General features: G+C 48.5%; 6 protein-coding genes across 6 annotated transcripts; 5 read left to right on the top strand and 1 right to left on the bottom strand.

The window, feature by feature from the left end:
- Positions 1-365: 365 nt before the first annotated feature.
- On the top strand, positions 366-1,106 carry N7473_000730 (uncharacterized protein; the record flags this gene model as incomplete). The annotated part of the gene is made up of 1 exon (XM_057146670.1): positions 366-1,106. The coding sequence occupies one exon, from the start codon at positions 366-368 to the stop codon at positions 1,104-1,106; it is 741 nt and encodes a 246-aa protein (XP_057014556.1).
- Positions 1,107-2,214: 1,108 nt separating this feature from the next.
- Positions 2,215-3,379, bottom strand: N7473_000729 (uncharacterized protein; the record flags this gene model as incomplete). The annotated part of the gene is made up of 3 exons (XM_057146669.1): positions 2,215-2,570; positions 2,613-2,925; positions 2,981-3,379. 3 exons carry the CDS (start codon positions 3,377-3,379, stop codon positions 2,215-2,217), a joined length of 1,068 nt encoding a protein of 355 aa, XP_057014555.1.
- A 1,216-nt stretch (positions 3,380-4,595) lies between these two features.
- Positions 4,596-6,575, top strand: N7473_000728 (glutathione-independent formaldehyde dehydrogenase). The gene is made up of 10 exons (XM_057146668.1): positions 4,596-4,944; positions 5,006-5,031; positions 5,100-5,143; positions 5,197-5,370; positions 5,421-5,450; positions 5,512-5,607; positions 5,667-5,681; positions 5,749-6,127; positions 6,188-6,260; positions 6,313-6,575. The coding sequence occupies exons 1-10, from the start codon at positions 4,825-4,827 to the stop codon at positions 6,514-6,516; spliced, it is 1,161 nt and encodes a 386-aa protein (XP_057014554.1). The 5' UTR covers positions 4,596-4,824; the 3' UTR covers positions 6,517-6,575.
- A 607-nt stretch (positions 6,576-7,182) lies between these two features.
- On the top strand, positions 7,183-8,431 carry N7473_000727 (sugar phosphate isomerase/epimerase family protein; the record flags this gene model as incomplete). Its single annotated transcript, XM_057146667.1, has 7 exons — positions 7,183-7,282; positions 7,350-7,446; positions 7,508-7,645; positions 7,710-7,868; positions 7,929-8,031; positions 8,081-8,256; positions 8,314-8,431. 7 exons carry the CDS (start codon positions 7,183-7,185, stop codon positions 8,429-8,431), a joined length of 891 nt encoding a protein of 296 aa, XP_057014553.1.
- Positions 8,432-9,694: 1,263 nt separating this feature from the next.
- N7473_000726 (Zn(II)2Cys6 transcription factor) lies at positions 9,695-11,227 on the top strand (the record flags this gene model as incomplete). Its single annotated transcript, XM_057146666.1, has 1 exon — positions 9,695-11,227. The coding sequence occupies one exon, from the start codon at positions 9,695-9,697 to the stop codon at positions 11,225-11,227; it is 1,533 nt and encodes a 510-aa protein (XP_057014552.1).
- A 1,585-nt stretch (positions 11,228-12,812) lies between these two features.
- Positions 12,813-14,297, top strand: N7473_000725 (fungal specific transcription factor domain-containing protein; the record flags this gene model as incomplete). The annotated part of the gene is made up of 2 exons (XM_057146665.1): positions 12,813-13,115; positions 13,173-14,297. 2 exons carry the CDS (start codon positions 12,813-12,815, stop codon positions 14,295-14,297), a joined length of 1,428 nt encoding a protein of 475 aa, XP_057014551.1.
- Between the last annotated feature and the right edge of the window lie 13 nt (positions 14,298-14,310).

Below are 14,310 nucleotides of genomic sequence, written 5' to 3'. Positions count from 1 at the left end.
AATAGTCTGTCGTGCGAAAGCACAAGTTGGCGTGCGAGTAGCCTCAGCCTTAATATAACTCCCTGAATAAATTCAAAAGTAGGCGCTAGCTAGCAGATCTGGCCTAATTTTCTTAGTATAGATAGGTAGTGAAGGAAGTAGTGAATTTAGAGAGGAATATATAAGACCAACAGCTATTCGGAGATCTGGCCCTAGGGCTTTATGGCCTTAGGCCTCTGTTTTATTTAGGCTGACATGGTGACCGGGGTTACCAGGTCGCTTGCCCCTCTTTTCGGCTGTTTAGCGACGACGAGAACAACCTGCGACCAGGGACATTTCAAATATCTGATTCTATGAGCAAAGAAAATAGGTCTCAACGGCAGAAAATGGCCTGGCGCGACCGATTGCTGATCAGCCATACCAAGGCATCCGCTGAGCGAGCGACGCGGCGATATTTCGAAGTCATCAATTCTGCTTCTTGCCTAAACCATCGAGATAAAGCACTTGATCAACTGCTAGATGGTATTAAAGATGCCAAGAAGATCTTCTCAAACTATGCAACGACCAATCCCAGCGGCAAACGCGTGTGGACGAGAGACAGCTTTGCTAGATGCATCAACGCCAGGCTACCCGAAAACCCAACAGTGGCTATTTGCGTACCACTACTCTGGTGCACTTTCTCTATTGGTGCCTACTTTCCTTTCTCGCCACCGTCAAAAGAGCCAGAAATCGATGTCAAAGCGTTCAAGAGAGCATTTGCATTCATTGTTTCACGCGGTTATGAGCTTTTAGGGGCGAAGTCAGATGGCCAGCCTTTTTTCACAGGCACAGAAAAGTTCTACACCGACAAGGTGCCGCGACTCACACGTATCCCCTTTAGGAGCTTGGGCACTCCTTGGCCGCAATCAGGGTATCAATCTCAGGATTCGCAGGAATTACTCCAGCTTCAAGATATCAAAGATACTATTGCTTTCACGCAACCCATTATAATTGAGGATATAGGCTATGGACGAGCTACGGTAGCCGATGGGGAGTTTGAAGCCGCTGCATATCGCCTTCTGCTTGCTGACAACAAGCAGTTGGTAGTCAGAGGGTCATCTATTGTAGTAAGCCAAGCCGATTTGTAGACTTTGATTCAGCTTTTTTTGTTGCAACGTGCAGAAGATAGACGCTGGAGAGCTGGGCTGTCCTTTCACGACAGCTACCAACGCTCCGGAGACATTATGTTTTCTCGTCTCATTTCCAGCTTCATTCATCTACTCTTTCTTCCAGCTCTGGGCCACCATATTCACACTTCCCACTGTACCGCAAGCTCACCGTTCGGAGGGCAAGTCCATTCTCTTCACCAGCACCACAAACATTCTATCCTTCCTGGATATTGCCCACTTCCTGAGTGGGAAACTGCCTGATTACCGTTTTCATCAAAATGAGTCCCTTTCCAGCTCGATCTACAAGCCTCCACTTTGGTGGCCAATTTCGCCACGACGCCCGAGCTTAGTGTCGAGGAACTGTACAACATCATAGAGGCGCAGGACTGGTTCCACGTGATCCTTATCCAGGGAGAGGATTTGAATGTCGGGGGCAAAAACTCTAGCAGGCTCATCGTAGCCTTTGCGACTGAACCGGGGAAAGAGATGTGGCGACCTGAAAGGAAGCGCTCGATGCAATACGTCTGGCGAACTTCTGTGGTTCAATTGGAGCCAGATTTTGCTGTGGCGGATAGCGGAGGCATGAGTGCGAGTGCAGTGGGCGAAGTACTGGAATTACGATCACACGGGAGGGCAGGGACGGAAGACACAAGTTTGAAAATCAATCTGGCGCGGAAAAGAGTGAATGTTATGGGGCTCGGTACTGGGCTTGCGGAAAGCGTGGAAAATAAGAATGCGGTGGAATCGTCGGAAGCTACGTCGACGCTAGTAACGGCTGATCAACTTGCAATGTTATCGTATGCCTGGTAAGTCGTCGGAGATTACCGGGTCTGGAGGAAGAGCGGCTATGGCTGGACTGAAAAGCAGTTGAGGCTATTCTTTTTGACGTATGAACTGTGGAAACCCACCCTACAAGGTAGAACTGTGATTCTCACTCTAAATTCAAGATTTTTATCTCCTTTCCATGCCTCTAGTGATCAAATTGAAACAATCCACTTAATAAGCTAGACAAAACACCTTCAAAAGACCCAGAAAATACAATACCTAGAAAAACAACAATTCTCCTGGTAGAAAATCTCGTTGCCTTTCAACTAAGAACTGAACATTCCAACGCAGCCCAAGTCTTAGGGTTCCACTTTGAGTCCTTCATATTTTCACAGCCCTTCTTGTCCCAAGAATAATATACTTGACCGTAGCCATCTGACTTGCATGTATCATTGTCGTACACGGTGCAAGTACCACTCTCCACAGACCACGATTGCGGTGATTTCAGTGAGCTCTTGTCGCATGGCTCCCACCCTGCGCTACCGTCCTCTGGGAACCATCGACATGAAGGTTTATCACCGTCGAACAAACCACTTAGCCCGCGGTGTAGATTTAGACACTTGTGGGTCACATGTTCATTGTGGCCCTGTACGACGTAGTAAGTCCCTTTGCAGTTCTCTTTGCCGTAGATTCAGATTAACCAGGGGTCTGAAGTCGCACTGGTGGTGGTGCTGGTAGTTTTGGTCATTGACTGAGTCGTCTTTGTTGAATCGGTCGTACTCGTTGAAGTCAAATGCTTGCTTGCAGTTGAATCACCAGTGCTTGTCGATTTGGAGACAATGCTTTGCGTTGAGTGCTTTGAAGTGGCTGCGACGAGCTGCATCCAAGGAATTGAATTTCCAGTGACTGTGGCACGTATAAAAACAGTACTCGTTCTTGATTTCAGGGATAGACTTGTACCTTGAACTGCACTTGTGGAGACGGATGACGTGCAGAATTCGGGGGTATTGCCACATTGACCACACGAGGAGCACTGCAAGTACCGGTTAGTTATAATATTGCATATAAAGTTTCATATGACAACTTACACATTCATTCAGCGGGCATGGGTTGAGGGACTTGAGATCAGCCCAGTTGCTAGGACGCTGCGGCCCGGGCACTTGAGGTCCACACACGGTGCCCGCAAGAGAAGCTGGCATGGAGGGCTCACCTGAGCCAACACACATGAGCCTAACTGGCAGTAACAAGTTGCACCTAGACCACCCCCAATTCCGAGAATCATAGCTCTCAAACTCTGGTACACTCACACCATGGCTTTGTACAATTTGATCACACACATCTCCATTTTTGATGGTGTAAGTGTTACAAACAGCGCCATTGCTTGGTTGAGAGGATGAACCGGAAATATTTCCAGCGGAACAGCAAACAGAATTGCCTGGCACCAGGGCTGAGCAGAGCGAGGATTGCGGGTTGAAGTAATACCGCATTTGGCAGCTAAGCTACCACAAGTGTCTCCGGAAACGATGAGAATGGAGGAGCAAGTAGTACCGCGGGCCTGGATTACAGAAGACTTCAGATAAGAAACATCAGCATTAAATATAGATCTTGGTAAAATTGTTGGGCATACTGACCTCTTGATTGGTAGTTGGCGAGGCGGCTACCATGCAGATTGTGAGCAGACCGCACAGAGCGTAACAAAAAGCCGAGGTAATAGTGGCCCATGTTGCGTAGTTGGCAAGATGCATATCGTCCGAATTCTGAGAATAACACTCGAACTTTATAATTCTGATAAAGAAGCGGACAAGCATACAAACTCAAACGCTACCCGTGAAACCCTTATGCACGAGGATATTCAGTGAATTGTACCGCTCAAAGAAGGCGATCGGCTATCCTAGCCCAGTATACAGTAACAGGCTTGGCATATCAGAGCGACAACCAATCCCCGTGAGCACTCAATGGAACTTATCAGGGAAACTGACAGGGCTGTCATAATTGACAGCGATAGACAAAGAAAGGCAGTGCATGCCGCTTCTCTTTCGAGGAATTTTTCTTTATCGAAATCCCTGAGACCCTTAGCCACATCCTGAAAGACTGTCAATAGCGTCGAATAGAGATGTTGGTCACTGTAGTCCATATCCGACCGAGAAGTGACATGAAAGATTTCCTGTCGACTGCCGAAGAGGGCTACTTTGATGCTTGAGCTTAGCATGCATTTCTGAGACTACATTCATTCAGAGTCTCTGTTTCAGCATGTTTCACTTCTCGAAAGAAGTTTTTGTTGTGGCACACTCCAAAGAAAGGCCGGGGAGGCTAACGGGGAGCAACGTCAGGTCACGTGCTATACCCTGGACGAGACGTGATTTTAGCGTTTAAGGTGTCAAATCCTGCCTAAGGCCTCAAGCCCTCACATACATCCGCTGCTCCAACCCAGAGATCTTGGCTCATTTGAATACTATAAATTTTTGATCTACCCTCATAGTCGGTGGAGTGAGTACGGTCGTTGCAGGAACCGGTAGCGATATATAGTTCCGTGGCTCAGGCGGTCTCTGGCTCTTTTGGGCAAGTGCGGCGAACTAGACGCCAAACTGGGTAATATTCCCCGTCGGGATAGATGGCCTGCAATGCGGGGAACGCTAAGCATCCCCTCACTCTCGATATTTGTCCTTGGAATTCTTGGGCAATGTCTCCTCTATTCATGCGGGGCATGAGTGGATAATTGGCTCTAAGTCATCTCCCGAGCCACTCATGATTCCTGCCCTTAACTGACATCGGTACAAAAGTTACCGATGTGGGGGACATTGCTGGAACTCGATGGAGTCAAAGCAAAAAGCGTAACGCGATCTCCATGTACAAATGGTCTCAAATACCCCACGAGCGCCCGGTGTTCTCAGAGTTCCGTCTTACCGCGAAGTCATTTTCGGCCTGATTCACAATGGCGTCGGCTACTACCATGCAAGCACTGAACTATCTTGGACCGTACCAGGTCCGGGTTGAGCAGGTTGAGAAGCCCAAGTTAGAGCACCCGGATGACATTATTGTCAAAGTCACCACCGTGAGTTTATTTTTTGCATATCATTCATATTTGCTCGGCGATGGACTGACTATCAGTATAGGCTGCGATCTGTGGCTCAGACCTGCAGTAAGTACAGGTGGCGCGGATGAATGCGAATATGGTGAAGAGGATCCACGAAGCTCATTGAGTTGCAGCATGTATGAAGGACGAACTGCCGCAGAGCCGGGCATTACCTTTGGTAAGCTCATTTTCTTATCCCCAACGAGTGACATGGCGCTAACCAAAGCCAAGGCCACGAGAATATGGGCATTGTGGAAGAGCTAGGCGAGGGGGTCACACTGTTGAAGAAAGGAGATCGCGTGGTTATGCCATTCAATGTTGCGGACGGCCGATGCCGCAACTGCGAGGAAGGAAAGACAGCTTTCTGTACGGGTGTCAACCCTGGATTCGCAGGTGGAGCTTATGGTAATTATGGAAAGTTCAATGGTCTCGTGTTCTTACTGAGACTCTGGCAGGCTACGTGGCCATGGGTCCCTATCGTGGAGGTATGTAGACTTTTCAATAAGCCCCTCACCATCTCAGTCTTGCTAATTGAGAGGGATCAAGGCCAAGCACAATATATTCGCATTCCCTACGCGGATTTTAATGCTCTGAAGCTGCCTCCTGGGAAGGAGCACGAATCAGACTTCATTCTGCTGGCTGGTATGTGTCTCTGTAACTTTCTTGCTGTACTCATTTCATATCCTAATCGATCGAAACAGACGTCTTTCCCACCGGTATGCTTCCCTTTCCTCTGCGTGGTACTCATCGAGATGGATCGCTCGACTCATACTCATGTGACAGGCTGGCACGGTGTCGAAATCTCTGGTTTCCAGTCAGGTGAAAGCATCGCGGTATTTGGAGCAGGCCCTGTCGGGCTCATGGCCGCTTATTCTGCTGTGCTGCGGGGCGGGTCCAACATCTATGTCGTGGATCGTGTTCCCGAGCGGCTGAAGGCCGCCGAAAAGATCGGCTGTATTCCGATTGATTTCACCAAGGGCGACGCCGTCGACCAAATCATTGCTCACAATGGAGACATGGTTGATCGCTCCGTTGATGCCGTTGGTTACCAGGCCGTGAACCCCAACGGATCCTCCGAGAAGCCCAATATTGTACTCGAGAACATGATCCGTGTCACTCGAGCCTGTGGTGGACTGGGCATTGCTGGCCTCTATGTGCCTAGGTAAAGCCGTCTGAAGTCACCTAGTGATGTTTTCAATATTCTAACATTCACCTCATGCAGTGACCCTGGTGCGTCTGACGCCGCATCCGCGAGCGGCATGATCAGCTTGAGCTTTGGAAAGCTCTTTGAAAAGGCAAGTTCTTTCAACCTTAACGAAAATTGTTTCTCTTTCTAACTTGCCGTAGGGCCTTTCTATCGGTACCGGACAGTGTAATGTCAAGGCATACAACAGATACCTACGCGATATGATCATTGCCGGCAAGGCGAAGCCTAGTTTCGTCATCTCTCACGAAATTGGACTGGCCGACGCTGAGGATGCGTATGATAAGTTCGATAAAAGAGAAAATGGCTGGACCAAGGTTATCATTCACCCCAATGGTGGGTTTTGATCAAGAATAATGAGACTTTTTCGAGTCCCGTGTATATAGGGAAATTTTCACAATTTATGACTCTGCACTCTCTCAATATACGTGTTAATGTAAGATGAATTGTAGCCTACGTTCAGAGATATTAGAAATTCAATCTCTCATACCTCTCAACCTCCAATGACAAGATTACTGTCAACAGTTGGGACTTCCATTTGAAAATGTTCTGTTATGCAGATCCCCCAATGGAAGATCGCTATTCCATTGAAGTCAACCCTCCAAGATTACGCGATTGGAAAGTGGAATGATATTGGGCTGCGATACCTATCCCCTCATATTCTGACATCAAGTTACACATGTCGTGGGGGCTTCATACCTCACGTGGTAGTGTTCGCCGATAGTGGATGCCCTTTTGCAGAAGACACAGCGGAATTTCACAACGCGTTGAGCCTTTTAAAGGCACAATTTCCCCATTCTATAGCTATCAGCCAATCCTATAAGAGAAATGTGTTTCTCAAGGACCCACTCTAGCGGGGAAAATTGCCCGGTTTGGAGAGGAGGAAAGGCAGGTATGCTCTTGGTGCGGAGAAGTATAGGCTGCGGATGAAAATACAAGGGAGATATAAGTAAGTAAAGTAAGTCTTTCTCTACATGTTTAATTCAGAATCAATCAAATTATACTCTGCAAATATGAAAATCAACCGTCTTCGTTCTGTCTGGGGAGTTGCGCCAGGTCCCAACCTGGACAATTGGGCGCAATTGTTCCCAGATCTGAAGAAGCAAGGCTATGGTATGCTCCGTTGAATTCCGCTCTTAGAATAATCAAATGGAAGAATGCTAATCTGATATCATCCCAGTCGGCGTCGAGGTGGACATCCATGGAATCGTTCCCGAGGGCGACTTTCCACGATTGAGGGAAATTTGTGACGAGACCGGCCTCGAGATTGGCGCGATGTGAGCATCATGAGCGATAAACTGGAGTATACGGATTAAGATGCTGATGGATATGAGCCAGGGTGCACTCGTCGTGGTTTATGTATGCTGGGCCTCGACCGGTTGGTCTGAAGGCAGTGGATCACCTCCGAAATTATAGAGAGCTGCTTCAATTGGTCAAGCAGCTGCGACCGATAACCATCAACTTCCAGTCTGGAGAGTGAGTACGTCTAGATTCATAGGTACTATTAGAAGTACTCTTCGTTCATATTTGAAACTACCAGGGATGCTTGGGATATCGAAGAGTCAATCAAATTCTATCAAGGGACTCTCCAGGTCGACGAAGAACTTGGACTTTCCGGCTGTGTCACCCACGAGAGTCACCGCAATCGCTCACTATTCACGCCTTATGTGACACAGCAGATTCTAGAAGCTGTTCCACAGTAAGTGAAATGAAGTCCTCACCTCCCCTACCGGGGCTAACCGGTTTATCAACCCCGCAGACTCCGAATTACCGCCGACTTCTCGCACTGGATGGTTGGGCTAGAGAGACTCTTGGATATTGGGGAAGGTGATCGTGCTATGATTGATGCAATCATCCCACATGTGAGTCAAAGATGACAGGCCGAGGGAATCGTAACTAATAAGCTGTAAGGTGTATCACATTCACGCCCGAATCGGCACGACACAAGCGTCCCAGTGTCCGGAACCACTCAATCCTGTTTTCGAACAAGAGAGACTGTGCATGGAAAGGATTTGGACGAAGATTATTCAAAGTCGGTTTGAGCGAGATGGTCCCGACAGCATAATTACCTTCGTTCCTGAATATGGGTAAGTGTTGTTCTACATCACTACCGTTGCGCCGAGACTGGGCTAACATTGTGATAGGCCATTCCCATATCACCCCATCGGAAGCTCTAAAACGCACAGCCAGGTCGCAGATGAGGAGGGAGCGCGTTTGCAAGCCCTGTTTGAAGAACTTGCAGAAGGTCTAACCAAGGTTTGATTGAGTTGAGCTCGGCATTTGTGATGATCTTCGACCCAAATCTAGATCTTCCACGGGTGATATCGCACGACATAGACTCGGAGCAATCACGTTTACGTGCCTCGGGCTGCAGCTTATAAATTTCTTTCATATAGATTGACCTGAATCCAAAGCTAGACTTCCAATCAACAAGCCAATTTGTTAATTAGCAAGCAAGCAATAATAATCCACGGTATTGACCCACTACATCTGAGTGGGACATGATAAAGCTGTACTCTTTACGTCGTGGCTCTAAAGCCGGTATATGCCGAGTCTGCTATAGTCAACACATCCCATGAATCATTTTGTTGGCCGTTTAAGCAATGTAGTCGGATCCTTATCTTAACCCGAGTATGCAAGGGCTCCATCAAAATTACAAAGAAAAAGTGCTCGGCCGAGTCGGATCCGATTGATTCTTGAATGGCGATTTCCTCAAAAATCGGTGGCATTTATCTTGGAAATGTTGAGATGGTGATAGCCAATAAAAGTTGTGGATATCGCCCATTTTTGTTTCTGCTTCACCAGTGGTCTCCATTGCGGGCCCCACATGTCTCAGAAATACCAGGCGATGCAAGGCGCAAGCGAGTCCAGCCGACGTCGCATTTGCCCGATGCTGCAGTATGTGCATCGGTATTGTTAGTAACTGTTTCAGATAGTGGACGCTCACGTAGGTCAAATTATGGAAGATCTTTCAGACTTTCGAGGAGGGTATGAACGTTTTCTTGAAGAATTGGAATTTCTGGAGCTAAAGAAGGGGTGAAGGCTTAGGGGGCTTAATGTTTAACCTAATAAAGGGAAATAGATATCTAGACATATCCTGATGAAATTCTCCAAGAAACTATCAATGATCTAGATTCAACCTGTCAAGCAATATCTGATCCTGCCAAACCCTCCACAGACTCAACGGAAAAGGGGCTAGTCACCCTCGACATGGTCGTTTAGCATCCCAAATAGGCAACTTTCAGTGCGCATCGGCCCGCGGCTATTGGCTTATGGTGGAATCCCGGGGAAAGCGGGGAAACGCGGTGCGGGCGATGGGGACCTCCTTCCGATCCCGCGTCTCCCTAAACTCACCCTAACTCACGTTTTAACCCACACCCACGCCTCTCACCGATCTGCCCCCCTCCCTAAGCCCAGTCATCTATTTGAACTGCCCTTGCTCGCTCTTAACCCCGATCCCGATCGGCCTTGCCGCTGCCTTCGGCCGGCCTCTCCTAACTCTAGCTACCTAGAGACCCAGAGACCATGGTTCTAAAGGCATGCGATCGGTGCTACGCGAGCAAAGAGAAGTGCACGTTTACTGGTAGTGATCAGCAATGCACCAGATGCCGGCGCCTCAAGATCGCATGCTCGACCTCGCGGCGTAACAGGCGCATAGGGCGCCGGCCAGCCGCGAAGGCCTTTCCTCATGGGGAGATGCAGGTCTGGAGCGTCGATTCAGACCAGCAGATCGGGACGTGGCCACAACAACGAAGCCCGTCTACGTCAAGTAGTGAGGCCTTATCCTCACAGTCCTCACAAATCTCACTTGCTCGACGGTCCAAATCAATATCACCGTCTAATGATTCAGTGGAAGAAGTACAGACCGCTCAACGTCGTGAGACGCTGGTCTTGGCACCACCAGAGAGACTGCTGGCATCCCCTGTCACCCTTAAAACGACCTCCGATGCCTTTCGCACAGTAATGGATCCGGAGCAGTTCTCAGTCATACATATGCCATTCATGCTGGGCCCTAGCTTCGCTCCAGAATCGCAAAAGACTGTCTATACCATCTTATGCCTATCTGCCCCAACTCTAACAGAGGGTTACTTGGCATTTTTGGGGATGATGACGCGCTACCAAAGATCACTCGTCATGCGCCAACAGGAGCCAGATATGGTAAAAGCTGCAAAGGGCCTGCAACGCTTGCGGGATGTAAAAATCACCCAAGACTATGATGCAGCTTGTGCACTCTTTCTGGGTCAAACGATGTACGTGTTCAATGTACTTACAGCGCCCGATTCTTCAACGGCCCACTCGATCGTGCGAAGCGCTCTCATGTCGACGAAAGCATGGCTTCCAAGGTTGGTCCATTTTCCGATCATGGACACTATTATCATGACACCAATGTTGGTCGACACGGTCGAGTGTTTAGTACGGCGAGAGATTCCGATCATTCGAATGCCCACCACGGAGCGCATCATTGTCGATCGTTATGCGGGAGTCTGTGCAACACTTCTGCCTCTGCTTTATGATCTCTGTGTGTGTAGTCATACCATGAGGACGGGTGTTCTCAACATTGGCGAATCTCCCTCTGGGATGTATGAGCAACTCGCTGATATCGAGCGAGTCATTCTTGACTGGAAACCTCCCAACACGCCTGAAATTCTGCTCAAGCATGGCCAATATGAGGTGTTGGCAATGATGACACAGGCGAATGCCTATCGTTTGGCCGCTTTGTTGATTATTCATCGTCTTCGATATCCTCTTGGGGTGGAAGACGAAACTGCACGAGATCTTGCAAACAGCATATTCTCCATCATGTCGCATTTTGCCGAGTCAGCCGCTCAGGAAACAACAGCGTTGCCTGTAGTTTTTCCCTTGACAATGGCAATGATCGAGATTGAGGGACCAGGAGAGAAATTGTGGGAGAGACTGTCGTTGTACGCTGTTCAAAGCAGGAGTGCCACGCGACTGCAAGGATTCATCAAACAGGTCCGAGCATGTAGGGAGACTGGGTATGAAGGACTATGGTTTGATTTGGTTGATACACAGCTTCATGTTGCGATGCCCCCATAGCCCGCGTTCTGTATCGTTAGCAACTTGCAAATCTATATTTTCTTGTTTGTCAGAGAAGTGAGCATCGCCACAAGGTTCAAGTATGTACGTAAAGTGCCGATTCACGAGACCTTCATAGGTCACTAGGTGCAGGTTTGCGCCACTCCCGCCATAGCTCTGTTCTCATCTTGGCCCGACTCGGACAAGTCAAGAAAAGAACAAGTGCGAGGACAGGGATTGAGAGAGCAAAAGTATCACCAGTTGGCTAGAGCCAAGCTCACCGCTGTTCTTCTCTTGTGTTGGAATGGTCGAAAGGAAGGGGGCCAGTAGGGGATATATAGGATTTCAAAGGGCGTACAAGCCAGCTCTAAATATTCCATCGGGAGAACTACTCCGGAAGAAAGTATTGGACACGGAGTGAGCGATCAGTTTAACTAAAAAATCGGACCCATCATCCGGCGGTGTTGCTTGATAAGGATAATAAGCATACGAACATGAGGTGTTTTTCTGACAGTACCCCACCAAGCCAACAATTTTCCCTTGCTCGATAAGTAGTTGACCAGCCAGAACACGTCCAGCCCAGCCCACTTGAGTGTCAATAAACTGCATAGAGTGGCATTCTAGGCTTCCAAGTCCCCTCGTTGAGGCGCCACGAGTGCGGGCGCAGCCGGAAATGGTAAGAAGACACCGGGTTCGGCCACTAGAGTGCCTAGACACGATCCTCCGCTAGTCGACAGCTCTCCCGACTCCCGAACCCTTGACCCAACGCCGCGCCTAACCCAATTGAGCAGAAACTGTCCGGATTACGTCGTTGGGGCTTTGGATATCGCGTCAAGCCTTTTACCGTGCGTTTTTCTGGTCTATTGAGTAGTAATCCTCCGAACCATCCTGCTATGATCTATGATATGATCATGTATCCTCATCGCTTATTTTGAACCGTTTAATTCATGACGAGATAGCCCACCTGATCCCCTGGAAATTGCGGGGCCCCAGACTATATATGTGAATCGTCTTTCCCAAACAATTTGATTTCCTGTCTTCATTCTCTACTTTCCCACGATACTGTTCTTGCAGTGTTATAATTTCCTTACCTCTACGAATGGAGTCTCCCTGACACTTGCCCCACGTCAATAACAATTGAATAATCCAGCCAAAATGTCCAACACAAGACAACCGTCCATGTTTCTCTCCGGCAGAGCCCAAAAGGCATGCCAGGCTTGCCAAATCGCCAAAGTACGCTGCAACGCGGCCGATGGATCCCCATGCCAAAATTGTAGCCGAAAAGGCATCCAATGCGTAGTCAATAGAAGAATCCGACAAAAGTAAGTTCCCTGCGATTGTCCTGTTAGCCAATTACTCATTAAGTAGCAGACGACAAATGTCAACCTCGATATCGAAGTCATCCCCATCCATAAAAAGCAATAAATCCTCCCCGTCATGCATTTGGACAAGCCCTCGGTTACTTGAAAACCATCCGCTCCCGAGTTTTTGCGAGGAGGATTTTTGGAATACCTTCACCAATCTGGGCTCTTCAGCACCCTGCACACCAAGTGGTTTCAGCCACCTAGCACTCCTCCCCGGATTTATCAATCCTTTACCGCCGACGATGAGCCGGGCAACTGTTGAATGCCTCCGAGTGAACGGAGTATTGGTCCTCCCCAGCATCCAGCTGCAGAGTGCTCTTCTCCAAACGTTCGTCGAGAGTGTGTTGCCATCGATGCCAATTATCGAGTGGCAGCAATTCCTTACAATTATTCGCGACGGACATGGTGCTCATGGGTCTGTAAGCTTGCTTCTATATCTGGCTGTGATGTTTTCTGCCACCACTTTCGTGGAGCTGGAACACCTCCTCAAAGCTGGGTATTCTAGCAGGAAGGAGGCTCATGAGGCTTTCTTCCAAAGGACCAAGGTCAGTCACAGCTGATTTCTGAGACTTGGGTGACATACGCTGACCCGCACATAATAGCTTTTGTATAAAGCCAACTATGAGTCAGATCCTCTGACCATCGTCCAGTCGTTGCTTCTGATGACCTACAGATTGGATACAGCTGATGGACAAGACAGTCGCCACTGGATCAAAGGTGCAATCACTGTCGCTCGATCTATCGGCCTCTTCCAAGAGGCTTCAATGATTATGAACTTTCCCTACAGTCCCAAGCTGTGGAGACGGATCGCATGGGCATGTTATATGACGGACTGTGTGATTGCATTGAGACTGAGATGTCGAGCTGCCATCGAGCGGGCTGAATTTTTCCATACGCTTCTAACAGAAGAGGACTTTGAGCTCTACAGCCTCCCCATGGAAAACCAAATTCTGCCTCCTGAGTGCTCTTTGGTTAGGAATGTCAAAGCCCAGAAGGATCTGGCCAGTGTTTGCATTTCTACAGCAAAACTTTGCACATGCATCAGCAATGTCTTGGATCTCCAAGGCAAACAAAACAACCACACTGCCCTCTCACCCAACTCTCCCTCCGCAAGTCCCAGTGACGACTATACCGGCCGAATTTGCTCTTCAGAAATGGAGCTAGCAGATTGGGCAAACACTCTACCACCACCCTGTCAGGCCTGTCCTGTCGAGCCACACAGCATTGACGAAGAACCCACTGTCATCCTCCAACGTAACATCCTCCACATGATCTTCTACACCACCGTCGCCGTCTTCCATCAATCCCAACCTTTCCCCTCATCAAAATCCTGCGTTCAACTTGCCGCAAATCAAATTTCTCGAATTACCTCCGAGCTTTATCAACGAAATTTGCAACACCGATTACCCGTCGTTGGGATTACAGCTATCCTAGTCGCCTTGATTATTCACGTTTCTGAAATGAAAACGTCCCGCTCAGATGAGCGGAACGAAGCTATACAAAATTTCCAGCTATGCCTCGACGTTATGAGCAGTCTTCGGGAGTTGTATTGGGAGGCCAACACTGCTACTGCGTGGGCATTAAATGTTATTCAAAAAGTCGCGTTCAACTCGGGTTCTGGATATGACTGTCGATTCAGGGAAAGGTCTTCTTCAAGTGACAGCAGTTTGACGGAGTCATTTGGTACGGCCGTGCCGCTTATGAGCATATCGTCAACGGAATCATAGTCTAGCCTGGTCC

This window comes from Penicillium subrubescens (assembly GCF_028828155.1).
Source record: "Penicillium subrubescens strain IBT 31985 chromosome Unknown utg000001l_segment0_segment0, whole genome shotgun sequence".
Classification (NCBI taxonomy): domain Eukaryota; kingdom Fungi; phylum Ascomycota; class Eurotiomycetes; order Eurotiales; family Aspergillaceae; genus Penicillium; species Penicillium subrubescens.
Note: the sequence above shows the minus strand (reverse complement) of the source record. Positions and strands in the feature narration are given on the sequence as shown.

Bases quoted from the DNA above. Each gene is read 5' to 3' on its own strand.
- N7473_000728 (XM_057146668.1), top strand. From the start codon at position 4,825: ATGGCGTCGGCTACTACCATGCAAGCACTGAACTATCTTGGACCGTAC. The intron at 5,032-5,099 runs GTAAGTACAGGT...ATTGAGTTGCAG, and splicing joins ATCTGTGGCTCAGACCTGCA to CATGTATGAAGGACGAACTG. The intron at 5,451-5,511 runs GTATGTAGACTT...AGAGGGATCAAG, and splicing joins CATGGGTCCCTATCGTGGAG to GCCAAGCACAATATATTCGC.